Source organism: Garra rufa, chromosome 13 (assembly GCF_049309525.1).
Source record: "Garra rufa chromosome 13, GarRuf1.0, whole genome shotgun sequence".
Lineage (NCBI taxonomy): Eukaryota > Metazoa > Chordata > Actinopteri > Cypriniformes > Cyprinidae > Garra > Garra rufa.
The window spans coordinates 12806984-12834949 of NC_133373.1; the positions used below are offsets into that span (position 1 = coordinate 12806984).

Consider the following 27966-nt stretch of genomic DNA (forward strand, 5'->3'; position numbering starts at 1 on the left):
CATAGTGTGCATCTCAGGGCTCACGCACGCTCTTCGTTTAGCTAAACCTAAAGATTACTTTGCTGTTTATTGCATTTCATTTAGGGTCCAACTTTTTCCCTAGAACTGGAAGATGAATCCTATTTCTTAATTTGAAATCTCTCAAGCCGGACTGTCTTTACAGTAAGTTATTTTCATGTTTTAGTGCTATTATGACCTGTAATGCTGCAAACCTTATTGTAATTTTATGTAAAAAAAAAAAAAGGGATTTTTGTTTTATAAGAGCACTTCAACACCCGCTGCTTTTTCTCAGCTGTGCGCACAAAAGCTTTTTTAACCGGAGACTGTCATTGAAGCTCTTGATGTGTGTGTGGGGGGAAAGCAATTTTTCTCATTATTATGCCTTTGTAACGAACTTGACCGTTAAACGATTTGATTGAGGATGAGGAATATATTTCAGATGGTCGTAATGATCGCTAATTAAAACAGGTATATTAAAATGGTTTTTCTGTCCTTGCTGATATGCATTTATGATTGAGACTAATTGCTCTTCATGGCCTCTTCAAACATAATACAATCTGCTGCTGCTGTCTTAGCTGATGAGTAATATGCACTGCTGAAAATAACACAGAATCAAGTCTCATACTCGTTTATAATTTTTTGTTTTGGAATTTTTCATGCTTTAAGGTCCTTTCTGGTTAATATTTGACAGTTGTGAATGAGTTCAGGTTAGCATTAAATCAGAACTGACCCTATTTGCTTGCACCTGGTGTTACTGTGAATGATTCATCAATGCACATCATTCCAAAGAATACAATTTTAAAAATCAAATAAAGCTCCATTATACTTTTTCTTGTTAAATATCCGGTCGTAATGCAGAAGTAAAATGGATTGTGAAGGCTGTTGATTTTAATATATGTCACTGGTCATATGTGAACACAAATCTGAACTGTTCTCTGAGATTAGAAAAACAAAGATTAGCTTTGACTTAATCATTAATAGAGATTTCATATGTGATGTGCAAAGGCATGAATGAGCTGGTCTAAGGTAAATATTACCACAGAGATCTGGGGCCTCATTTATAAAGACTTGCGTAGAAACCATCCTTGATTTTACCTAAGAACTTTTCTGATTTGATCGTAAGAGCGATTCAGAGAAAACGAACGTACCACGAAACCCATGCGTACGCCAGTCATTCGGTTATAAATCACAAATGATCGTGGAATTGTGTGCAGCTGAATGTTCCGCCGTCGAAACGCCCCTGCTTAATTAATTAACATATAAAATGAGCTCATTCCTAAAGCAAAAACTCTGTGACAATGGCAAGTAAAAAGGAGCGCAAGAAATCAAATTATAGTGAGGCTGAACTATCTGCAATACCAGGCATTACCACAAGGAAACGGTCGTACGCCAAGCTGGAATCTGATGTGGAGATAAGTACTTTGCCACGTCAAAGACGGTTTTTATAAATCTGTACTTTGACATGGATTTGATCGTACGAACACTCTAAGATCAAATCAGTGCGAAAGAAAGTTTTATAAATGAGGCCCCTGGTATGAGAAGAAGGGAGATAAAAAGAAGGAGGGACATTTTACTGCCACAAACATGTTAAAGGAGACACTGGATGCAAAATTCACTTTTACATTTTGCATGTAAATGTGTTTTAACGTAATGTGGACGCAACCACCCTACAATGCTAAAAATGAATTCACTCTTTTTTTAATCACAAAAAACCTAAACAGTTTCAGTTATCAAGCTGTTTTTTTTTTCTTTTTCACACCCACGACTGCTAACGGACTGTCACGTATTTGCATATTCCCGCCCTTAGTCAGTTGTACGCTGTCCGCTATTTTCTCCCCGCTCGAGCAGCTGTCTCAAGTGTTTTGTAGCTGGATGTGAAAGTGAACATAAGAGTCTTAATTTTTACCCGACATCAAAGCCACTGATGACACAGCAGATAAGTTTTGTTTTTTAAGGGGAGACACTGCAGGCAAAAATGCTGTTTCTTTCATGCACCTGTCAAGTTTGAGATTTTGGGCTTTTTGGTTTTTCATAAAGTGTTTTTTTCAGACTAGTGGAAAGAAAACATCCAAAAGACACTGTTAAGTGTTTCTTTTATAGCACTTTATCTATTATTGTCAATAGATTTCAAATACAATCCATATTTTTAAAGGCCGTTTTCTCAAAATTAGTTTTTTCTTCTACACTGAGCCATTAATCTCCACTTCGCTAGCACTTACACACACCAAACTTTACATTTTTATTCCTGTCTATATCCTAAAGTTTTTTTACAGAGGGATTTGTTCTTATATAATTTGCTTGATTTTAACAACATTTTATTCCCCCAAAAATTAAAAACTTTTTTTCTTTCTGTCTGTTCTGTTTTTTTTTTTTTTTTTTTAATTATGGAGTGACAAAATAAGATATCCAAAATCCCCTCTGTAAAAACATTTGACTCTAATATGTCAAAAAAAAAATTACAAGAATGCACCTGTAACGGGTCCGCTTAGGTGGGCTCGAACCCGGGTCTCTGGTATTGATGTGAGGAGTGTTACTCCGTGAGCTAACTCTCCAGCAATGGAACCCAATGACAGAAGAACCAGGAAACAGGTGTTGTTTCAAAAGTAAAATAATCTTTACTGATGCAGTCTTTACAAAAACAACAGGGAAAGCTGAGCTTTCACAGAACAGGGAAAATAAAACCAACACGAGGGTCAAAAACAAAACTAAAACTGTATGCAAAACTTGACAAAAGAACTGGGCAAGCCGAGCTTCCACAAAACAAAAGAAAACATAGACTTAAGTATCAAAAACAGAATAACAAGGTCCAACCTTAACTCGGGAACAAATGACTGCAGAACTGAAGGCTCAAGACTGAACACAAAGACATGGATCAAGCACTCTAATATAGGGCAATACACAGGTGAAGGGAATAAGCACTAATTGGAGAATGATAACAGTATCTTTTGGGGAGAAGGTGCCATCTAGTGGCCAGGAGAATACTGGGTCAGTGATCCCATAGAGAGTGCCCTCTGCCTCTCTGGAGAGGAATTGCAGACCAAGGAAAAGGATCTTTACAGTAGCCCCCCTACTAGGAACGTCTCCTGACGTTCTCTTGGATGCTTCTCTGAAAGTCTGAGATAAGGGTTGGGTCGAGGATATTACGAGCAGGAACCCAAGACCGCTCCTCAGGTCCGAAACCTTCCCAATCCACAAGGTTTTGAACTGTCACGCGGACACGACGGGAGTCCAGCAATCTGCGGACTGTGTATGCGGGCTGGCTCCCAATGAGGCGAGGTACAGGAACAGGCTTTCTGGCTGGGGAGAGAGTTGAGCAAAGAACAGGTTTTAAGCGGGAAACATGGAATGTGGGGTGGACCTTCATGGAAGCAGGCAACTGAAGTCGATAGGAGACTGGGTTGATCTTCTTGAGAATCTTAAAAGGACCAATATAACGTGGGGCAAGCTTGCGAGACTCCACTCGCAAAGGAAGGTCTCTGGTTGAGAGCCATACTCTCTGCCCCAGGTGAAGCGAGGGTCCTACTCTTCGTCGACGGTTAGCCTGTCTCTGTTGCTGCCGCATAGCTCTAACAAGGGCAGCCCGTGCTTTATGCCACGAGCGACGACACCGCCTGACCATCTGGGTGGCTGCAGGAACATCAATCTCTGACTCCTGTCCAGGAAACAGAGGGGGGGGGGGGAACCATACAGACACTCGAATGGAGACATGTTTATAGAGGAGTGATGCAGGGTGTTATGTGCAAACTCAGCCCAAAGTAGATGAGAACTCCACGTAGACTGATTGTCAGCAACCAGGCACCTAAGAGTCTTTTCAATATCCTGGTTGACCCTTTCTGTCTGGCCATTGGACTGGGGGTGGAAGCCAGATGACATGCTGATGGAAGAGCCGATGATCCGTCCAAATGCTTGCCAGAACCGTGAGGTAAATTGTGGTCCTCTGTCGGAGACTATATCCTGGGGAAACCCGTGAAGTCTGAACACCTGCTTCATAAGCAGTTCAGCAGTCTGGCTAGCTGAGGGGAGTCTAGGCAGAGGTAGGAGATGACACCACTTAGAAAATTTGTCGACGACAACTACGATGACAGCGTTACCTTGAGATTGGGGTAGCCCGGTCACAAAATCCAAGGAGATATGCGACCAGGGGCGTCTTGAGATGGGCAGAGGGTGTAGTTGCCCCTGAGGGGGGGTCCTAGGTTCCTTGTTCTTGGCACAGGTAGAACAGGCAGCAACAAAAGTTTGTACATCCCTTTGCATTTTAGGCCACCAGAACTTCCTCTGAATGAGTCAGTAGGTCTTAGTGGTTCCTGGATGCCCAGAGGGGAGGGAAGCATGCGCCCACTGCAGAACCTTAGAGCGAAGAGGTTTAGGGACAAAGAGACATCCCGGTGGGCCGTTACCTGAATCTGGTTGATGTCTTTGCGCTCTCTTAACTGAGATCTCCAGGTTCCACTGGATAGGGGCTACAACTCTAGATGCAGGGACGATAGGCTCAGGGCAAGGTTCCTCCTCCCGTGGCTCGAACTGCCTTGAGAGTGCATCTGGTTTTTGATTCTTAGCCTAACCTGGACGATAAGAGACCACAAAGTTGAAATCGATTAAAAAAGAGAGCCCAGCAGGCTTGCCTGGCATTTAACCTCTTAGCCTCCTGGATGTAGGTGAGGTTCTTGTGGTCAATCCAAATAAGAAATGGGTGTCTGGCCCCCTCTAACCAGTGTCTCCATTCCTCTAGCGCCATCTTGATGGCCAGTAGCTCCCTGTTCCCAATGTCGTAATTTCTCTGTGTTGGGGTGAGCTGATGAGAAAAGAAAGCACAGGGATGGAGCTTCTTATCGTGTTTACCTCTTTGGGACAAAACTGCTCCAACCCCAACATCTGAGGCATCTACCTCTAGTACAAAGGGCAAATCTGGATTAGGGAGGGTCAGGATTGGGGCAGACGTGAAGAGCCGCTTAAGTTTCTTGAAGGCCTGATCAGCTCTACCTGTCCACAAAAAAGGCTTAGCAGACTTCTTGGTTAGTGCAGACAGAGGTTCAGCCACAGCACTGAAGTTTCTAATGAACCTTCTGTAAAAATTGGAAAAGCCCAAAAAGCGCTCTACCTGCTTTACAGTTGTGGGCTGGGGCCAATTCAGAACGGCTCGAATCTTCCCCTGTTCCATCTGGAGACTGCCTCTGGAGACCCGAAATCCAAGAAAGGAAACTTCAGGGACATGGAACTCACTCTTCTCCAGTTTCACAAACAGCCTGTTCTAAAGGAGCTGGGTTAGCACCTGCCGGACCTGTGAAACATGCTCATGATAGGTGCGGGAGAAAATAAGAATGTCGTCCAGGTAAACGAACACAAAAATGTTGAGCATCTCTCTGAGGACATCATTAATAAGTGCTTGGAAAGTGGCCAGGGCATTGGCAAGGCCAAAGGGCATTACCTGATATTCGTAGTGGCCAGTCAGGGTATTGAAAGCCGTTTTCCACTCATCCCTCTCCCTGATTCTGACTAGGTGGTAGGCATTCCGGAGATCAAGCTTAGTAAAAATGGTAGCTTCTTGGAGAATCTCAAATGCTGTGGACATGAGGGGGAGAGGGTAACGGTTCTTGATGGTTATCCTATTCAATCCCCTGTAGTCAATGCAAGGGCGAAGTCCTCCATCTTTCTTTCCCACAAAGAAAAATCCCGCCCCTGCCGGTGAGGTGGATGAACGAATGAACCCATTGTCCAAGGATTCCTGGATGTATCTGTCCATCGCTAACCTTTCAGGACCAGAGAGGGAATACGGTCTTCCTCGAGGTGGACACATTCCAGGGATCAAGTTAATGGCGCAGTCGTAGGGTCTATGGAGTGGTAGTGTGGCTGCTTGGGTCTTGCTAAAAACATCTCTGAGATCCCAGTATTCATGGGGAATGTCAGATAAATTGGGACTGTAGGAAGGAAGTGTGGTAGCAACAGGTTTCATTCTTGAAGCAGCCATAATTTTGGATGAGCAGGTCTCGAGATTGGATGCTGGTAGTTCCTTAGAGTCTCTGGACGAGAATCTAGAAGGTGTCGTTGACACTGAGGATGATTGGCAGTGGGGACCATCTAAGATCTGGCATCCTGTTCCCCACCCCCTAACAACACCTTGAGTCCAGTCGATGAGGGGATTGTGCTTAGCTAACCAGGAATAACCAAGAATAAGTGGGAGTTTAGGAGAATGGATTAAGAAGAACTGTATGCATTCAGTGTGTTCCCCCATCCATAGCTGTAGTGGTGGAGTGCAGTGGCTAACCTCCCCAGAACCAAGAGGACTGTCATCCACTGCCATGATGTTCAGAGGTTTCTGAAGGGAAGTTGGGTGAATGGAGAGTCCCGTGGCCATATTATAGTCCATAAAACTCTCTGCGGCTCCGGAGTCCACAAAGGCACACACCTGATGGTGCTGACTGCCATGAACGATGGTAGCTTGAACAGTCAATCCTGAAGTCATAGCGCAGGGGACAACCTCTACTCTCGCCCTGGTCCCCATCTTCCTGGGCGAGAGTCTGCTTTTCCCGACAACTCAGGACAGGTAGCGCGGAAGTGTCCTGGCTTACCACAATAGAGGCAACATTTGTCCTTTATTCGTCGATTGCGCTCCCCTTGAGAGATCCGTGTGCCACCCAGTTGCATGGGTTCCTCTGGAGCATTAAGAGGTGAAACCAGCTCGAAGGTATTGACAGATTCAGCATTTGAAGCCTCCCGCCTCCTCTCCTGTTGCCGCTCTCAGAGGCAGTGATCCACTCGAATGGCCATGTCAATTAGGGACTCAAAGTTAGGTGCTGGGTCTCGAAAGGCCAACTCATCCTTTATCTCAGGGGACAAGGCATGATGGTAGATAGCTTTCAATGCTCTTTCATCCCACCCGCTTTCTGTAGCCAGTGTACAAAACTCTATAGTGAAGTCTGCCACACTTCGGGTACCCTGGGAGATATGAAGAAGTCGGTGATCTACCTCCCCTTTGCTTGCTGGATGGTGAAACACCCGTTTCAGCTCAGCAATAAAGTCACTGCAGTTGGTTGTTAGCAGAGAGCCCTGGTCCCACAAAGCTGAGGCCCAGTCCAAGGCTCTGCCTGTTAGGAGAGTTATAACATAAGCCACTTTGCTGTTCTCAGTAGGAAAGCTGCTGGGTTGGAGCTGAAACGCCAAGGTGCATTGGGTGATAAATCCACGGCATCGCTCAGGATTGCCATCAAATCTCTCTGGCGCAGGTAACTTGGGCTCTGATGTACACATAGGGCTGGCTCACTCAAGAGGACTACTAGATGGATGTGTCACTTGAGTGGAAGAGGCTTGGGACTGCAGACTCAATAAATGAAGGATCTCAGTCAGCGCCTGGTCATGACATTGAACAGTGGCTACTTGGTCTGAGAGAGCTGCCAGGATGCGATCGACATTAGAAGGCGGTGAAGCTCCTTCTGCTGGGTTCCCTTCCATTGGTTCAGTCTTGCTGTAAAGGGTCCGCTTAGGTGGGCTCGAACCCGGGTCTCTGGTATTGATGTGAGGAGTGTTACTCCGTGAGCTAACTCTCCGGCAATGGAACCCAATGACAGAAGAACCAGGAAACAGGTGTTGTTTCAAAAGTAAAATAATCTTTACTGATGCAGTCTTTACAAAAACAACAGGGAAAGCTGAGCTTTCACAGAACAGGGAAAATAAAACCAACACGAGGGTCAAAAACAAAACTGTATGCAAAACTTGATAAAAGAACTGGGCAAGCCGAGCTTCCACAAAACAAAAGAAAACATAGACTTAAGTATCAAAAACAGAATAACAAGGTCCAACCTTAACTCGGGAACAAATGACTGCAGAACTGAAGGCTCAAGACTGAACACAAAGACATGGATCAAGCACTCTAATATAGGGCAATACACAGGTGAAGGGAATAAGCACTAATTTGAGAATGATAACAGTATCTTTTGGGGAGAAGGTGCCATCTAGTGGCCAGGAGAATACTGGGTCAGTGATCCCATAGGGAGTGCCCTCTGCCTCTCTGGAGAGGAATTGCAGACCAAGGAAAAGGATCTTTACAGCGCCACCGAATACACAAAAAAACAGAAGAGAGAAACAGCAACAGAAAATTCAGAAAAAAAGTGTAATGTAAACTCAGAATTGCAAAATGTAAACTTGCAATTGTGAGAAAAAAAAAAGAATTTGTTTGTTTATATCTTGCAATTATTTATATTCTGTAAAGTCTGAATTGTGAGACAAAAAGTTACATTAATTTTTCTATTAAACACATGGCAGATACAGGCTTCCATAATAACCAGTTTAACGATGACCAGGATTTTAAGTCACCTTAAAAGTTTAGCATTATGCACAAATTATTATTATTATTATTTTAGCAATTTACAAAATAATTTAGGCTTGCAAATACTTACATTCAAAAAATGCTGGGTTAAAAACAACCATTTCTGGGTTATTTGGCAACCCAGCGCTGGGTAAATATTGAACAGAACACATGCTGGGTTTTATACATTAACCCATTTGTTGGGTTGTTTTTTGACACAGTGCTGGGTCAGTCAACCTTAGAGTATATCACTTATGTTCATGTCTTATATTCATATTTGAAAACTTACATCAAAAACAGCTTACCTCCTACCATCTGAAGAGAGGGGCGGGATGAGGAGTAGCTCATTATCATTTAAAGAGGCATGCACCAAAATGGCTTGCTATGAACAGAGCTGTTTTTGACAGGGTAAAAAGGGTGATTATAACATTTACATGCACATTTAAATCTGTAGAAGCTTGTTTCTTCCACAGGGTTAAAAAAGGTAATTGCAACTTTTTATCTCACAATATTTCTTGCAATTCAGAATATATAGCTCACAATTCTGTCTTTTTTGCTTATAATTCTGAGAAGAAAAGTCAGAATTGTGATGTAAACTTGCAATTCTGAGACGAAAAGTCAAAATTACCTTCTTTATTTTTTTTAATGGCAGAAAAAACAGAATTGTGAGATATAGAAACAGAATTCAGAGAAAAAAAATGGAATATAAACTCAGAATTGCAATTTTGAGAAAAAAAAGTAAGAATTTGTTGTTTATATCTTGCAATTATTTATATTATATAAAGTCTGAATTGTGAGAGAAAAAGTCACATTTATTTTCCTTACAGGCTTTCATAATAACCAGTTTAACGATGACCAGGGTTTTAAGTCACCTTAAGAGTTTAGCACTATACACAAATTCTTATTATTTTAGCAATTTACAAAACGTATTTTACAGAACACATATAAATATTAGACAGAACACATGCTGGGTTTTATACATTAACCCATTTGCTGGGTTGTTTTTTGACACAGTGCTGGGTCAGTCAACCTGTTGAAGTATATCACTTATATTCATGACTTGTCTTATATTCATGTTTGAAAACTTACATCAAAAACAGCGTTACCTCGTGCCATCTGGTTTGTCATTTAAGTTTCAAACCTACAAGTGCATAGCGCGACTGCAGCTGCAACAATGGTGCACTCCTATTATAGTCAGTGGAGCACACGTAAACTTTACATATAATAGCAAAGTCGTGTTTCAGCCCTGGTATCCAGTTTTAACCAGTTTGGCGCAGACTATCCAACGTCGGGTTAGACTGACCCAGCACTGGGTAGGTATATGAGGGGGTTCATCATTTGTATTGACAGTAAAAATTAACTGGCAGCTGAGTTACAGAATAACTACCCAGCACCTGGGTAAGAAATTTGAAAAATAACCCAATAAAACCCAGCATTTTTTTTAGAGTACATATATTTCCTGCTGTCCTTAGAGTTAAACTGAACTGAGGATCTTTTATGTGACTATATAAACCTAAACAGGACAGTGAAAAATGCTTTACTTAATCTGTTATGTATCACCAACCCCAATCGGTTACACCAAGGCCAACAACATGTGATTAAAGACCAGGCGCCGATAGTTTATTTGTAATCAATTACAAGCTAATAGGGCCGATGGAACAGAGAGATTTAGAGTTTTATCGGCAGCTCCTCTATTTTGCTTTATTCAAGCCCATTACTCATTCACAATGACCCAAACAGGCTGAAAGCAGCTTCCTCACATTTGACTGATGAACGCTGGGGATGAAGTGCTTCATCACAGCTTGTATCTCTTATCCTGCTGTGGCCACTGTCTGTCTCTCGCAAATCCTCGATGTCAGAAATGCCTGTTGTGTAAAAGCATTCTTCTGACCATGTTACATGACTTTAAAAACTTGTATAATTAATGGATGTTTAAAGGATTAGTTCACCCAAAAATGAAAATTAGCCCATGATTTACTCACCCTCACGGCATGATTTTTATTATGGATGAATGCACTTTATTGAACTTGCTTTGGACTGATGAGGAGAAACACTCGCCTGTTATCATGTTAGAGCTTGAAAGAGCCAGGAGATTTTTTAGTATAACTCTGATTGGATTCATCTGAAAGAAGGAAGTCATATACACCTAGGATGCCTGGAGGATGATTAAATAATGGGCTAATAATGGGCTTTCATTTTTGGGTGAACTAACCCTTTAAGTCATGTAAGACTTAAGACTTAAGACGTTTTACTGAAGACCAAAGTGTATTAATTTTCTAATCTTCACAGAAGCCTTTCACTGGTTACCCTCTGTAGTGCTATTTTATTTGTTTATATATTTCACACATTATTATAGTATTTATTCAAATGTATGTCCTTAATAGCAACCTTGAAGAAACAAAGTCACTTTAAACACGGCAACTGCCAATATTAATGCTAAATTAATGGTCAGGTCTCATTGTTTTTAGCAAAGAATGATAGTACAGTGTTTCCAACTATTCAGCATTAAGAATCTCTTTAGCTGACCCAGTTGTCAAAAAGCAAATGGGGATTTGAGTGAATGAGATGCTTTGAATAATTATATTCTCTTGGCAAGTGGGATGGATGTGCTGAATATGGTTGTGCATAACAATGGAATGAGTAACAAAGTCAAGCTTGACATCCCAGAGAGCCCATCGAGAGAATATACTACACTGAATATGAGTGAGTGAGTGTATATGTAGGTGTATGTGTTTTCCCCAGTGCTGTTATGTTAGGCCTACACATGGTTTATATTTTGGATTATGTATTTAAAAGACATTTTGTATATAATGATTTTTTGCTGATTTTTGGTTTGATTGTTTTATATGTGCATGGGTAGTGTGCTGATGCATTTCATTAAAGACAGACCATGGAGATATTGGATAAATAGCAATCGGGAAAAATTGTGGAGACTGTAGGAAGTCACACTTTTTAACTAAAGTTCTAATCACATTTTTGTTTGCATATTAGCTGGAACACCCAAATTTGCACAATTTATTATTGTTGGTATTATTATTTGGACTTAATTTAGGCCTACAACCATTATGACCGACCGATGTTGTCATGTTTCCAGTTGTGTCTTGTGTTTGAACTTTTATGTTGTAGTCCTTGTCTTCTGAGCTTCCTGTGTTCATTTGTAGTCCTTTTTTAGTTTATTTTGATTCCTTGCCCTTGATTTTCCACCAGGTGTTTCCTCGTTCTTTGTTAACCCAATTGTTTACCCAAAAATGTTAATTCTGTCATTAATTACTCACCCTCATGTCGTTCCAAACATGTAAGACCTTCGTTCGTCTATGGAACACAAATTAAGATATTTTTTGATGAAATCTGAGAGCTTTCTGACCCTGCATAGACAGCAATGCAACTGACATATTCAATACCCAGAAAGGTAGTAAGGATATAAAAACTATATTAAAATAGTCCATGTGACACCAGTGGGTCAACCATTATGAAGCTATGAGAATACTTTTGTGTGCAAAGAAAACAAAAATAATGACTTTATTCAACAATTTCTTCTCTTCAGTGGCAGTCTTTATGACGACTTTATTTTGTGATATTGCTTAAATATATTAACGAAACGTCATCATCAGGCATGCGTCGTGGAGACTGGTTGCCATGGCCCGGTGAGGCTCAGAGACGAGATGAGAAAAGGGCCGAAGCCAGACTGGCTGAGGGTCTGCAGAGACTCGACCAGGCTAAACATTACCATCTCAACACACTGACCAGAGAGCAGCGCAGACTTCACAAAGACCTCATCTCCATCAAAACAGGTGTGTGAAGGATTAAATCTCTCTAAAAGAAGTTAGAGCATTTAACAGATTAAACTGTATCTCTTTCTTGTCAGGTAATCCCTGGAAAAGAGGACTCCACAGTTTGGGGCTACGACCCTCCAACCATGATGTTGGTCGCCCTGCTGCATCCTACAAGAGGACATTATTACCCATCATCCCAATGGCAGGCAAGGAGGTAGACAGTCACAGGTGAGCCTAGGTTTTCTTTCAACCTGGTCTCATGACAAAATGTACCTGTGGGAAAATTTCCGCCAGATGAGAAATATGTATCAATAAGTACATATCACTGCAGTTTCCAACAGAAATGTCCACTGAGTCGTGCTAAAAGAATGTTTGTTTTTTTGAGTGGCGCTATAACTCTAATGATCCGTGACATTTTAAAATAACATACCAACTGCACTACACCTAAACCTACCCGATAGTATGAACAAAAGTGAATATGACGTAAAAACGCAATCGCAACCCTGCTGAAATAAACTGGTTTTAGGTCATAGCTGGTCAGCAGGCTGATTTTAGAGGGGTTTTGACCACCAGCTAAAACCAGCTACTTACAGCTTAAACCAGCTAAGACCAGCCAACCAGCCTAGGCTGGTTTTAGCTGTTTTTTTTTTCAGCGGGGAAGCACACCGTTTTAGCTTGTTTTTCGATCTGTCCACATCCTGAGTCCAATTCTGTGCCACTGAGCTACCGAGCAAGCTTTCGTCCGGAAAGCTAAACATTTTCCCTGCTAAAAAAAAAAAAAGCCCGCTAAAACCAACATAGGCTGGTCTTAGCTGGTTTAAGCCGGAAGTAGCTGGTTTTAGCTGGCTAAGACTAGCCTGGCCAGGCTGGGAAAGTGTCCAAAACCCCTCTAAAACCAGCGTGCTGACCAGCTAAAACCAGCCTGGTTGACCTAGGCTAGCCTAGGCTGGTTTTAGCTGATTTTTTCAGCAGGGGTGCTGTAATCATAACTGTATATGACAACGATTACAAGTGTTCGCTGTTTTACTGCCTCTTGTGTTCATTTCTGTTGGAAACTGCAGTGATTCGTACTTATTGGTTCCAGGTACATTTCCGTCATGTTAACAGTTAAATATACAATATTCACTGAAACCAATACATGAAAGAATCTCAACTATATGGTAAAAAACTGTATGAAAAAAAAACAGCTAAAACCAGCCTAGGCTGGTTGGCTGGTCTTAGCTGGTTTAAGCTGGAAGTAGCTGGTCTCCCAGCCTGGCCAGGTTGGTTTTAGGCAGGCTGGGAAAGTGACCAGAAACCCTCTAAAACCAGCCCGCTGACCAGCTAAAACCAGCCAACCAGCCTAGACTGGTTTTAGCAGGGTAGTGCAAATATTTTGTGCAACTATGGTATTTAAATATTAAATACTTTCAGGTATTTTTATCCAATCTACATTCATAGCTGGATTCAACAACTCTATATACTTCAGTCAGTGACGCCCCTGATAGTTCAAAGAAAGTGTGATTTGCCAAGATGAAGCTAATCTCTTTAGTGCCTCATTATATAACATGGCTATCAAGCTTGTCTTCTCCTGTATCCCAGCTGCAGCCATGGCATGTACCCCACTCTGCAGTCAGGCTGGGCTTGGCATGGATTTCAACAAGGAATGAGAGAATTTATTCCACTTGATACTTGACACAGCACAACTTCAAACAGAATGTGGAAAATGAATCCGTTGCAATTAGGATCTCTGCTTCAGGGTATGATCCTAAAAAAGGAAGCGAGACGCCTCCTACCCATTCTATAAATGTTTGATATTGTATCTTAGACCCACTTTGCATTCAAGAAGTCTTGTGTAGGAATATGTTTACAGTTAAATGAGGCCAAAACAAAATATCCCTACCATCCCTGAAATACAGTACTTGTTCTTGGAAATCACACGCCTCTGTTGTAAATGGCAAAACGTATTTGCCGTGTGCTTCAGAAAATTTGTAAATGTAAATGACATGAGTTTAAGGGAGGACTCAATGTTTTTTTTTTTTTTTTTTTATAAAACGCATAGGGAGAAGAGCAGCACTTTGTAATAAGTACTCTGAAGGATGTCTGGCTTTTGCGTCTTATACGTGGCTGCTTATTGGAACACCCATTTAGGTGGCAACATACAGGCATTTTTTTAAATCACAGTGTTACCTTAATAACAGTGTTAGCTTAATAGGTGTATGGCTTTCCAAAGCATACCCATTCAGTTAAATTTGCCACAAGTTAACTTCATTCAAAGTAACATCAACAAGTGACATGATAGCTCATGAGCTAAATTTCAACTGTCCCAGATAAGGGTATGAATACTTATGCTATGGAATCATTTAGGCTTTTTATTTTTAATAAATTTGCAGATATGTTAAAAACCTGTTTTTCGCTTTGCCATTATTGTGTATGGAGTGTAGATTGATGTGAAAAATTTAACATAAGGCAGCAACATAACAAAATGTGAAAAAATGATGGGGTATGAATACTTTCGCAAGACACTGTATATTCCATATGGCGTTTACTAAAAGGCATGAAACTATAGTCTTAGTGCAAGTTGAGGGTTTAAAAATCTCTAGTAAATTGGTAAAACTTGCAGTGAGGTCTTAGTAGTTAAGATTGGTTAACTAACATTAACTCTCAATGATACATTAATATATCAATGATACATTACCTTCTGTCTGTCTGTTTTGTCTCGCTGATAAAGAAAATATAACTCTTCGTTGTTAGCTAAGGTTCATTAAATATTATTAAAGGGGTCATCGGATGCAAAACTAACTTTTCCATGTTGTTTGAACATTAATGTGTGTTGGCAGTTTGTGTACACAACCACCCTACAATGATAAAAATCCACCCAGTGGTATTTTTTAATCTTTAAAAGTAATGTCCCCTTTTTAAAATCAGGTCATTCTCAGCTTCTTGTCGTTGTGACGAAACTCAGTTGATTGACATGAGCGCCTTACCTTAGACCTGCCCTCACCGAGCTGAAACAGTCCAAATACAATTGCCATTGTGTCGACTCAGGTGCAGAGGAAGACTCTAATTGAGTGTTTGAGGTGTTCTGTTGTTGGATGTAATAATGAACATAGCAGTAGTCATTTACTCCTGACATCTGAGCCACTTAAGAGGCAGAGGACAACGTTACTTTTGTTTTAAAAGGAAAGCGTCGATCCCGATCTACATATGCATCTATGTTCCTGTGAATCATTCGTGATGCAGCTTCATCCACAGCAAAAGTGAGTATAAGGGTTTTTTATGCATCTTTGCAAATGGGCTTTCTTAATAATGTGCTTGTTGGCAAGTTTCGCTGATAAATGCGGCTAAATGCTAAACATTACAGCTCATAATCCCTCAGCAGAGAGGGGCGGGGCAAGCAGAGCTCATTTGCATTTAAAGGGGCCGTGCAATAAAATGAGCTGATATTTTGCAGAGCTGATTTTGACAAGGTAAAAGGGCATTTTTTTACACTACTATTGAGAATTTTTAACCAAAGAATATTAGAGACTTTTCATTAAGACCCTAAAGAATCAAATGAACTTGTGGAAAATGGGCATCCGATGACCCCTTTACTAGATCCTTTTGATTTTAACTGTCTTCGTAAATGTTACAAATTAACATTTACGGTTGATAAATGCTTTAGAAGTATTTTTCATTTGTTACCTTTTGTTAACTAATGTAATTAACTAATGTTAATAAATGGGACCTTATTGTAGCGTTATCAATAAATTACCTCAGATATCACAACATGTGCTGATCACAAATACTGCATTTGACTATGCATGCAAAAATTGTATACATGTCAAAAATTAAATTACCTTGGGCTTAAAGAAATAGTTCACCCAAAAATGAAAATTTGCAGAAACTGTATTCACCCTCAAACCATCCAAGTTGTGGATGAGTTTGTTTCTTTATCAGAAAAGAAACTTGCTCACCAATGAATCCGTGCAGTGAATGGGTGCCGTCAGAATGAGAGTCCAAACAGCTGATAAAAACATCACAATAATCCACACGTGATCCACACCACTCCAGATCATCAATTAACATCTTGTGAATCAAAAATCTGTGTGTTTGTATAAAACAAATCCATCATAAAGGCATTTTAACTGCAAAGTTAAACACTGCTTGTTTGAGGTTTGAATTTTAGGTTTGAAGTTAAAAAACATCTTAATGATGGATTTGTTTATTACAAACATGCATCTTTTCACTTCAAAAGACATTCATTGATAGACTGGAGAGGTGTGGATTACCTTGATGTTTTTATCAGCTGTTTGCACTCTTATTCTGACGGCACCTATTCACTACTGGATCCATTGGTGAGAAAGTCATGCAATGTTCATGAAGAAACAAACTCATTTATATCTTGAAAGGCCTGAGGGTGAGTAAAACTTTAGCAAATTGTAATTTTTGGGTGAATTATTCCTTCAAGGGGAACAGTCTGTGAGGAAATAGACTAAAATGGTCATCTTCCACAATTGATCCAATTTGCTAATATGTCTGTAATCTTATTAAAGATTAATAAATTGCGATAAATCCCTTGCACCCTTAAAGCATTTAAAAAAAGCAGCATTTGGTCTGCAGGGCACTGGTTGAATAGACGTATTCTATGTATAATAAGGAATTAATATATTATGTAAATACATACATTAAATATTCATTAAGTAGCATTTGATTCTGCACAGGCAAATTGTTATGCTTGTGTGAGATTATGAAATTATGTTTTAGCATAACAGGATGATGAATTATGCGCTGCATGAATGTGAATGTGGCGTTGAGGGTCTCTGGGAATGAAAGCTGGATCAGACTGTGTTTTAAATGTGTGTGTTTGTTTTTGTGACATATCAGGACGCAAATGTGTGTAATAACATGGGTATGACATAGGTATTACAAGGAGAGGGTGACTTATGAGGACATTGCCCATGTCCCCACTTTTCAAAAGGCTTATAAATCATACAGAATATGTTTTTTTGAGAATGTAAAGATATGCACAGTCTCCTGTGAGGGCTAGGTTTAGGTGTAGGGAAGGTGTAGGGTGATAGCAAATATCGTTTGTACAGTATAAAAACCATTACGTCTATGGAATGTCCCCACAATTCACAAAAACAAACATGTGTGTGTGTGTGTGTGTGTGTGTGTGTGTGGTCGGTTATGTATGTGCATAAATGCTTTCTTTGCGCAGTGATGGGCATCTGTGATTGAGGGGATTTCCTCAGTTAACCGCACCAGTGAGTCTGATAATGGGATAATCACATACACACACAACACCATCCAACCTCAAACACATACAAATGACTTAGTAAAAGATTTATTAGGTTTTAGCCCCCTAATATGTTCATCTATTAATATATTTACACTATCTGCCTCTCGGGTTTTTCTTTTCTCTGATTTTCAGGGAACACATTTAAAGAGATGAATGAATGAGAACGAGGCAGGAGGTCACTATAAGATTTAAAATGCAATGTAGTTAGTGAACCAAAGAAATTGGGAAAGGCCTTGGTCGTCTAACAGTTAAAGATCCGGGCTGCTAATGAGACAGCTAGAGAAATCTCTCTCCTGCTTGTGCCCTTGAGGAAGACACATCTCAGGTTGCTCCACTGGAACTGTCCATTCAATTAGTGAACTCAAGGTTGCTTTGGATGACAAGCATCTGCTAAATAGTGAGGAAGACACAAGAGAGACGGAAATAGACAGTGTTTTGACCGTCTCCCTCTCCCACAGTGCACCGTCTGCACTTCCTGTAACATCCACTGCAGCCTCCTTCTGTCTGTCTGTTTTGTCTCTCTGTGGACCTGAAGGGAGGTTGGTGGTGCTTCGTCTTTATGCTTGTTAGGCAGACAGCCTGTAGGCGACCAACTAGTGCCTACTGCACTTTACTTCCCCTTATTTCTTGTTTTCCTTCGCTCTTTCTTTCCTTCTGATTCAGTCTCTGACAGAGACACTCTGTCTTTTATTTTTGCTTCCTCTTTTCATTCTTCTTTTCTCTTGTCTCCCGTCTTTTCCTTCGTTCTGTGATACTGGACATTTTAGCTGCCCATTCCACATAACATCAGACCTGCTTTGGGTTTTATTTTGTTGTTTGGATATATATACATAATCTAGGGGCCATGATTACATATTGAAGCGTGCCCACAATAAAAAAGAAAAAAGAAAAATCCTTTAAAAATCTATCACAATGAAGTACCAAGTGGGTAGAAATATAATCTCTGTACTACAAAAAATGTCAATTATTTTCAAGAAAAGTTTCGATTTAATGACTGTAAAATGTAAAGTAATTACATTTAATAACATTTTCGTTACACATCAAATACTGTAAAAAAAAAAGCCGTAAAATTTACGGGAAAAACCTGGCAGCTGTGGTTACCAGAGTTTTCCCGTAAAAAATACGGTAGCAATGTTTACGGTAACATGTTTTACATTTTACGGTTTTCAGGTAAGTAAATTTACAGGTAAATACCGTCATTTCACTGATATAATGGTAATGTACCAACTTTTTGAAATACTGAAATCTGTTTTGTACCTTTGTAATACACTGATAACCACCAAAAGCAGGTAGTGATGACAACATCACATGATGAACTAAAGCCCATCACAAGGAGGTTTTAAATAATAACTTATATAGAATGTACACAGTGTCATTCACACAAACACTAAACACCATCATGGTAACACACATAAAACTGAAATAATGCAAAAAACATTAATTTAACAAAATAAGATGTAACATACAACCCTAATGTACAAAACGGCCAAGAAAAAACTAAGAAGAAAAAGTTATTTCAACAAAAAAACATCAAATAGAAATAATTAAAAACAGGGAATTCTGGGAATGTCAATTTACGGTTATTCACTGTAAATTTTACGTTCTTTTTCATTTTCAAAAACGGTATACTCCCGTAAAATTACATGCAGTTTTTCACCGTATATACAAAGGGAACTTACCGTTAACCATTTCACAGGTTTTTACCGTAGCATTTTTACAGTTTTTTACCGTTAAATTCACAGTCATTTTTTACAGTGTGTGCATGTACAGATGTTAATCAGTATTTTCAAGGTGTTTCTATGGAAGCCTGTTTCTGTCACTGAAATTAAAAGGTTTTTATCTCACAATTCTTTTTGTTTACATTCAGACTTTTTTCTTAGAATTGTGAGATATAAACTCGCAATTTCAAGTTATAAAGTTAAAATTGCGTGATATAAACTTTAGATCAGAATTTTTTGTTTATATCTCGCAATTTTGACTACTTTTCTCAGAATTGTAAGTTTATACCCCACAATTTTGACTTTATAACTCGCAGTTTCTAGTTCATATCTCACAGTTCTGAGAAAAAAGTCAGAACATTGAGAAAAAACTGAATTGCGAGATACAAACTCCTATTACAAGAAAAAAGTCAAAATTGTGAGTTTATATCTTGCAGTTCTGTCTACTTTTCTCAGAATTGTAAGTTTCTATCTCACAATTCTGACTTTATAACTTGCAATTGCTAGTTTATATCTCACAATTCTGAGAAAAAAGTTAGAACTGCGAGAAATCAGAATTGTCAGATACAAACTCGCATTTACAAGAAAAAACGTCCAAATTGTATGTTTATATCTCGCAATTCTAGCTACTTTTCTCAGATTTGTAAGTTTATATCTCACAATTCTGAGTTTATATCTCACAATTCTGAAAAAAAGTCAGAAATTCGAGGAAAAAACTATGAATTGCAAGATGCAAAGTCACATTTACGAGAACAAAAGTCCAAATTGTGAGTTTATATCTCGCAATTCTGGCTTCTTTTCTCAGAATTACAAGTTTATATCTTGCAATTGCTAGTTCATATCTCACAATTCTGAGAAAAAAAGTCAGAACTTTGAGAAAAAAACTCTGAATTGCGAGATACAAACTCTTATTGCAAGAAAAAAAAAGTCCAAATTGTGAGTTTATGTCTTGCAATTTTAACTTTATAACTCGCAATAGTTAGTTCATATCTCACAATTCTGAGAAAAAAGTCAGAACTTTGAGAAAGAACTCGGAATTGTGAGATACAAACTCCTATTGCGAGAAAAAAGGTCCAAATTGTGAGTTTATATCTTGCAATTCTGGCTTCTTTTCTCAGAATCGTACATTATATCTTACAATTTTGACTTTATAACTCGCAATTTCTGGTTCATGTCTCACAATTCTCAGATTTTTAAGTTTATATTTCACAATTCTGACTTTATAACTTGCAATTTCTGGTTCATATCTCACAATTCTGAGAAAAAAAAAGTCAGAACATTGAGAGAAAACTATGAATTGCAAGAGACAAACTCGCATTTACGAGAGAAAAAGTCCAAATTGTGAGTTTATATCTCGCAATTCTAGCAACTTTTCTCAGATTTTTAAGTTTATCTCTCACAATTCTGACTTTATAACTCGCAAATGCTAGTTCATATCTCACAATTCTGAGAAAAAAGTCAGAACTTTGAGAAAGAACTCGGAATTGTGAGATACAAACTCCTACTGTGAGAAAAAAAAGTCCAAATTGTGAGTTTATATCTCGCAATTCTGGCTTCTTTTCTCAGAATTGTAAGCTTATATCTTGCAATTCTGACTTTATAACGTGCAATTGCGAGTTTATATCTCGCAATTCTGACTCCATTTCTCAGAACTGCAAGTTTATATCTCGCAACTCTGAGAAAAAAGTCAGACCTTCAAGAAAATAACTCAGAATTGCGAGATATAAACTTACATTTATGAGAACAGAAGTCCAAATTGTAAGTTTATATTGCGAGTTTATATCTCACAATTCTGAGAAAAAGTCAGAATTTTGAGAAAAAACTCAGAATTGCGAGATACAAACTCACATTTACGAGAAAAAAAAGTCCAGTCTAGTGTCAACCTGCAACAAATTTACAGTCTCTCTCTGAGCATTTGCGACTGCTGTCTAGTGCGGCAGGTTGAAGAGATGAGGAGGGGTGTAAGATTTACTGTTTACCTCAGCACTGTCCTGACATGACCGTAGCCAGCCAAATCAGTGCTTGCTGGATATGGACAGCAAACTGCTCAGCTCACCAACGTTCTCAGCTGATCAAAACATCCGACCTCATGCTGTGTCAGTCATACTGTCATAAGAAACTGAAGTGAACTTCAGTTATTGAAAATGAATGCGTCAAACTGTCTTTTTAGCTATGTAATGATTTGTTAGCAGTAAGTTGTTATGCAGAGAGAGGATGTACAGGACTTGTCTAAATGTTCTCCTAATTGAACGACAGAAAAACTGAAGCTGCTAAATGAATGACAGTAGAAGTGAAAGAAGATTTTGACATTGAAAATGTTCTGAGTATCACTGTGGTGACATTACCAGCATTCTGTTGAATACGGCAGTATTTCTGTGCCAAAATCTAGGAAACTGCCACGTTGTCCACTTCCTACAGAGGCAGCTGTCTTCTGTGGCATCATCCTGACTGAACAGGAAGTTAATAAGCAGACCCAGACTGAATTTGTTCACTGTTTTTGCACAGATTTTGGTAAATTTGCTGAGCTAAGAAAACTAAACTCTTATTGGTAGTTCTGAAAGTCCCTTTCAAGGGAAGTCGGTTCACTCTGTGCCCATATTTGCAAAGTCTACTGGAAGCAATTTGGAGCATCCAATACCAATAAACCATCTAATTTTTTGCTTAAACAGTGTTAAAAAATTATATTTCAGGTTGGTTCATATGTATGTCCAGTGTGTATAAATATCACATACTTTTTGAGTATGTACTAATTTTCAGTACTTTATTTGCAACCACTAAAAAAGCATGTTTTCTATATTATGAATTAATATTAGATCCGAATCAACATCTTCGAGTCTAAGTCCAGGTTTTAATGGAAGACATTTATTACTGTTGTTAATTTAAATCTTAATTTCATATTGTTCCTTATTTTTTTATCTTTCGTGTTAACCACAACATAGATTTGAAAGCCCGTTTACGCCACTGAATAAAAAATAAAAACGCTAACTTTTTTCTAGCAATTCTGACTTTTTTATAACAAGCGTTTTTGAGAGAAACAGATTCAGAAATGTGAGTTTGTACATCACAATTCTGACTTTATAACTCGCAATTTCGAGTTTATATCACTCAGCTCTGAGAAGAAGTGGCAATTCCAATTTTATAGCTCACAATTGTGAGTTTATATTACGGGACTCTGAGGAAAAAGTTACAATTCTGACTTTATAACTTGCCATTTTGAGTTTATATCACACAATTCAGAGAAAAAGTCACATTCTGACTTTATAATTTGCAATTTCCAGTTTATATCACTCGATTCAGAGGAAAAGTCGCAATTCTGACTTTGTACCTCACAATTACGAGTTTATATCACTCAAAGTGGCAATTCTGACTTTATAGCTCACAATTTTCAGTTTATATTACTTCATTTAGAGAAAAAGTCCCTATTCTGACTTTAGCTCACAATTGTGAGTTTATATCACACAATTCTGAGAAAAAGTTGCAATTCTGACTTTATAGCTCGCAATATCCAGTCTATATTATGCAATTCAGAGAAAAAGTCGCAATTCTGACTTTATAACTTGCAATTTCCAGTCTATATCACACGATTCAAAGGAAAAGTCGCAATTCTGACTTTGTAACTCGCAATTACGAGTTTACGTCATTCAAAGTGGCAATTCTGACTTTATAGCTCAATTTTCAGTTTATATTACTCAATTTAGCGAAAAAGTCCCTATTCTGACTTTATAACTCAAAATTCTGAGTTTATATCACACAATTCAGAGAAAAAGTCGCAATTCTGACTTTATAACTCATAATTTCCAGTCTATATCACGCAATTCAGAGAAAAAGTCGCAATTCTGACTTTATAATTTGCAATTTCCAGTCTATATCACACGATTCAGAGGAAAAGTTTATATTACTCAATTCAGAGAAAAAGTCCCTATTCTGACTTTATAACTCAAAATTCTGAGTTTATATCACACAATTCAGAGAAAAAGTCGCAATTCTGACTTTATAACTCATAATTTCCAGTCTATATCACGCAATTCAGAGAAAAAGTCGCAATTCTGACTTTATAACTCAAAATTCTGAGTTTATATCACACAATTCAGAGAAAAAGTCGCAATTCTGACTTTATAACTTACAATTTCCAGTCTATATCACACGATTCAGAGAAAAAGTCGCAATTCTGACTTTATAACTCATAATTTCCAGTCTATATCACGCAATTCAGAGAAAAAGTCGCAATTCTGACTTTATAACTCAAAATTCTGAGTTTATATCACACAATTCAGAGAAAAAGTCGCAATTCTGACTTTATAACTCATAATTTCCAGTCTATATCACACAATTCAGAGAAAAAGTTGCAATTCTGACTTTATAACTTGCAATTTCCAGTCTATATCACACGATTCAGAGGAAAAGTTTATATTACTCAATTTAGAGAAAAAGTCCCTATTCTGACTTTATAACTCAAAATTCTGAGTTTATATCACACAATTCAGAGAAAAAGTCGCAATTCTGACTTTATAACTCACAATTTCCAGTCTATATCACACAATTCAGAGAAAAAGTCGCAATTCTGACTTGATAACTTGCAATTTCCAGTCTATATCACACGATTCTGAGACAAAGTTGCAATTCTGACTTTTTAACTTGCAATTTCCATTTACTCAATTCAGAAAAAAATCTCTATTTTTTATAGCCCACAATTGTGATTTTATATCACACAATTCTGAGAATAAGTAACAATTCTAATTTGTTTTGTTATTAATGTATATATTTATTCATTTATATATACTGTGAAAAGTCATTTACTAATTATCACTACTAATGACTGTGTTTGAAACATTATAGCTGTAGTAGCCATTAGAGAAAGCACGCGTTGTGGGTTACCATGGCGATGCACGTTGTGTTTACTTCAGACCAGAGCCATATAAAAATATATATATATATATATACATATATATCTTTTTATATGGCTCTGCTTCAGACGCCACTAAGCCAAAGAGTAAGTACTCTTTGACTAGCTGCGCCTGCGAAAAGACACTGAAGTCTCTATGTGGTTTTGTTTCTCCTGATAATTCAGGTATGTTTTCATAAAAAGTGAATATGTGTGTTATCATGAATGCAAAAACATGCGAGTACACATTTCCTATGTGTTTGAAAACGAATAGCTTGTTTACGGTGGTTAACTGAGTAGGTCATTTAGATGAAAGCAACTTACCGGTAAAATGACAGTTGGTCTGGGTTACGTTTGTTACAACTGTCTCCCAAATAAACAATATCTATTCATCTCAGTATGTGATAATTGAACAGAAAGTTACTCAGAAAATGTTAATGAATATTTGTTAGAGTAAGTTAATGTAATTTATGAAAGTGATTTTGGTCAAGTGTAACCGTTACAATTTAAATGATAACAAATAAAAGACGCATGATGTTGATTGAGTTTAATAGTTCAATGTTAAATGGTTATATATAGAGGTATTTACAGAGAAAAATGAAAAAGATGGTTGACTGAAATAATTTGAAGTGTATTTTGTGTCATACTGATAAATATACAGAATGTATAACGATTAGATGCATTAATGATAAGATTGTACAGATTGTACAAGTATTTAAAGCCTTTATTGTTGTAAAAAAACAATACAAAAGAAGGGAACAAAACTGTATGTTTTATTATACATGATTTGTGAGGATGCTTTTGCTATAAAGAAAAGGTTGTAATTCTGACTTTGTAGCGCACAATATCCTGGTTATATCACATGATTTAGAGAAAAAGTCACAATTCTGAATTTATAACTTGCAATTTCCAGTATACATCACTCGATTCGGAGGAAAAGTCTCAATTCTGACTTTATAACTCGTAATTTTTTAGCTAATATCACGCAATTTTGAGAAAAAGCTGCAATTCTGACATTATAATTTGCAATTTCGAAATCATATCATGCAATTCTGAGAAGAAGTTGCAATTTTGACTTTATAACTCACAATCATGAGTTTATATCACGTGTTGTATCACGTCTGAGATTAAAAAAAAGTCATAATTGTGAATATAAATATTGAAATTCTGTCTTTATAGCTTGCAATTTCACATTTATATCTCACAATTTGGAGAAAATTTCACTATCTTCACTCAATTCTGAGAAAAAGTGTGTTTTTATGCTCAAAATTTGCCAAAGCCATGAAGCCAAGGAATAACTTATTAGCATCGCCCAGTTCTCATATATGCCATAAACTACATCTTATGGAGGGAGAAAGCTAATTTCTCAGTTTCAAGTCATATATTCTGTCAAAATTTTAGCAGGGAAGATATACGTCACATAATTAACTGATTACATCATTGTGAAGCCAATTAGCGTTGTCAGGATGTCTTTTTTTGCATGCTGACTGCTGACTTTTACACTTTAAGTAATTATTTCTATCTTTTCTCAATCTCTCCAGGTCTTCACTACATGCTCGTGTTCAGGAGTTTATGAGCAGTGGGGAGAAAAGGGCAGAACACTCCTCTGAGACGCTCTGCCTGCCGGACCTAAAACGGCAGCCTGTCACCTCTCTAACTGCTACGAGCACAAATACAGAAAGAGAGGAGAGCAAGGAGAGAGAGATGGATGGAGAACAGGACAGAGACAGAGATAGAGAGGCACTCATGGAAGTAGGGGAGGTAGTGAGGGACAGAGAAAAAGACAGTCAGAAAGAGAGGGAATGGATATTGTTAAGGGAGCGAGAGAAAGATAATGAAATAGGTGCTGAGATAAATGGGAATAGGTGCCTGTCCTCTTCCGTATCATTCCCCTCTGAGATACTGGCTCCGGATGGACATTTAAGAACAGTTCACACGTTACCAAACTTCGCCCAGGCACTGGCCGAAGCACGAAAAGCAAGATACATCAGATACCGAGGACAACCGCTGTGTGAGCGTGAGCTCACTATCCGTGAAATATTTGCTCGGGATTCAAGAGCTCCTGCTCACTGAGACACTAAATCAAAGGCTCTTGACTGGATTTGCTTCAGGTCCAGAGTTTCCATTGAAAACAAATTGCGACTAAACACAGCGGCCATAGTTATACGCATTGTGCTATGTATAATTAACGATCTGTCCTGGATGTTCTACTAAGAACTGTTCACATACTCATACTTAAAACCCAAATGCTTTGAAGCAAAAAAAAAAAAAAAAAAAAAAAAAAAGCTGAATCCGTAGCCTTTCAAATGTACTTTATTTGATAACATGTAAAAATGCAGGAGCTTGACACATGCTTACTAGCAAATTTCATCTTTGTCCAACGTCTAAATTGACTGTAATTTAATTTACTGTAATTTCCTTTTTTGCTTTTCAATATAATGTTTACTTTTCTAAAATGAGACAGTCAACAAATGTGACCCTGGAGGCCGCAACCTTCGTAATGAGACACAGCTACTGCTAAAAATACAGCTAAAATCTGGCAGGAAGCACGTACTATGCTATGCACACTATGTACGCAGTATACTTTGGGCTTAATATTATGTGCTTTTTCTGCTTCTGTGCCAACAAAACGAAGGTGAAATGGAAACACGTACCATTATACAACACATAGTCATTATACACATGCCTTATAAACAAACTTGTCTATGGAAGCTCGTTTCCACCACTGAATTAAAACAAAAAAAGGTTAGTGCGACTTTTTATCTCACAATTCAGATTTTTTTTCTCAGAATTGCTATATATAAACACGCAGTTGTGAGATATAAAGTCAGAATTACGTGACATAAACTCACAATTCGGACTTGCAACTGCAAGTTATAAAGTTACAAGTTCTAAACTTGCAATTCTGAGAAGAATTGCGAACAAGTCAGATTTTTTTCTCAGGATTGAGAGTCATTATCATGTTATTCTGAGAAAAAAGTCAGAATTGCGAGATGTAAACTCACATTTGTGAGTTATACAGTCAGAATTGCATGTATAAACTGACAATTGTGAGAAATAAAACCAGAATTGCATGATATAAATGCACAATTCAGATTTTTTTCCTCAGAGTTGCATGATATAAACTCGCAATTGCAAGTTATACGTAAAGTCCCAAGTTATAAACTCGCAACTCTGAGAAAAATTTAGATTTGCAAGATATTGCGAGACAATTCTTACTTTTTTCCTTCAAAACTCACAATTGCAAGTCTGTATGACATAATTCTGAGAAAAAAAGTCAGAACTGCGAGATAAAAAGTTGCAATTACTTTTTAAAAAAAAATTAGTGGCATTCCATAGTTATCCAAGTCAGTGCTAGCTACATTAAACTGTATTATATCCTTACAGTAAACAATAACAGTAATTCCAACATAGTGTGAATGCACCTTTTATTATTCGCATTTGCGGTCTGTGATTCCTAGACCAGCGACCCATTTTGAAGTCAGGACTCACCAGCTGAGATCCACAAAGCTAAAACAGACAAACCAAAACACATGCTACAAAATCTTCCTGGTTCTTCCTCTATTGAAAACCGAAACAAACAAACACACTTATAATTTCCATTTAGGCCTAGATGTTTTATATGATATATGTTAATAACTGTAACATGCTTAATTAGAAAGGCATTACAAGTACAAGCACCTTATGTTTATTTATAATTAATATCTAAATGAAACAAACCAGTTTAGGCTGGTTTAACATGTTTTTTATCAGCAGCAGTTATGCAAATAAAAAAATCAATCAACAAAGCTGCTTTGTTTTGCATCTTCTGTCAGATTCTCTGTGTAAATTCATAATCATTATACATCACCTCATCAGTAGTGCTCTTCTATAATTATGAAACTGACCATCATATCACATTATCGCCCTCTGCTGATGGTCACCTTTGCACAGTGTTGTGGACTAACAAATTACATGTCATATTACGCTTATAGGGACGCGTCGCGTCGTACGCGTAAAGGAGGTATTTGATTGGTCAGCTAGGTGGCTACGTC

At 38.1% G+C, this 27966-nt stretch overlaps 1 protein-coding gene across 1 annotated transcript; it reads left to right on the top strand.

The window, feature by feature from the left end:
- Window positions 1-27817, top strand: LOC141283817 (uncharacterized). The gene is made up of 4 exons (XM_073817140.1): window positions 1-162; window positions 11911-12090; window positions 12165-12300; window positions 25474-27817. Exons 2-4 carry the CDS (start codon window positions 11913-11915, stop codon window positions 26003-26005), a joined length of 846 nt encoding a protein of 281 aa, XP_073673241.1. The 5' UTR covers window positions 1-162; window positions 11911-11912; the 3' UTR covers window positions 26006-27817.
- Window positions 27818-27966: the final 149 nt, after the last annotated feature.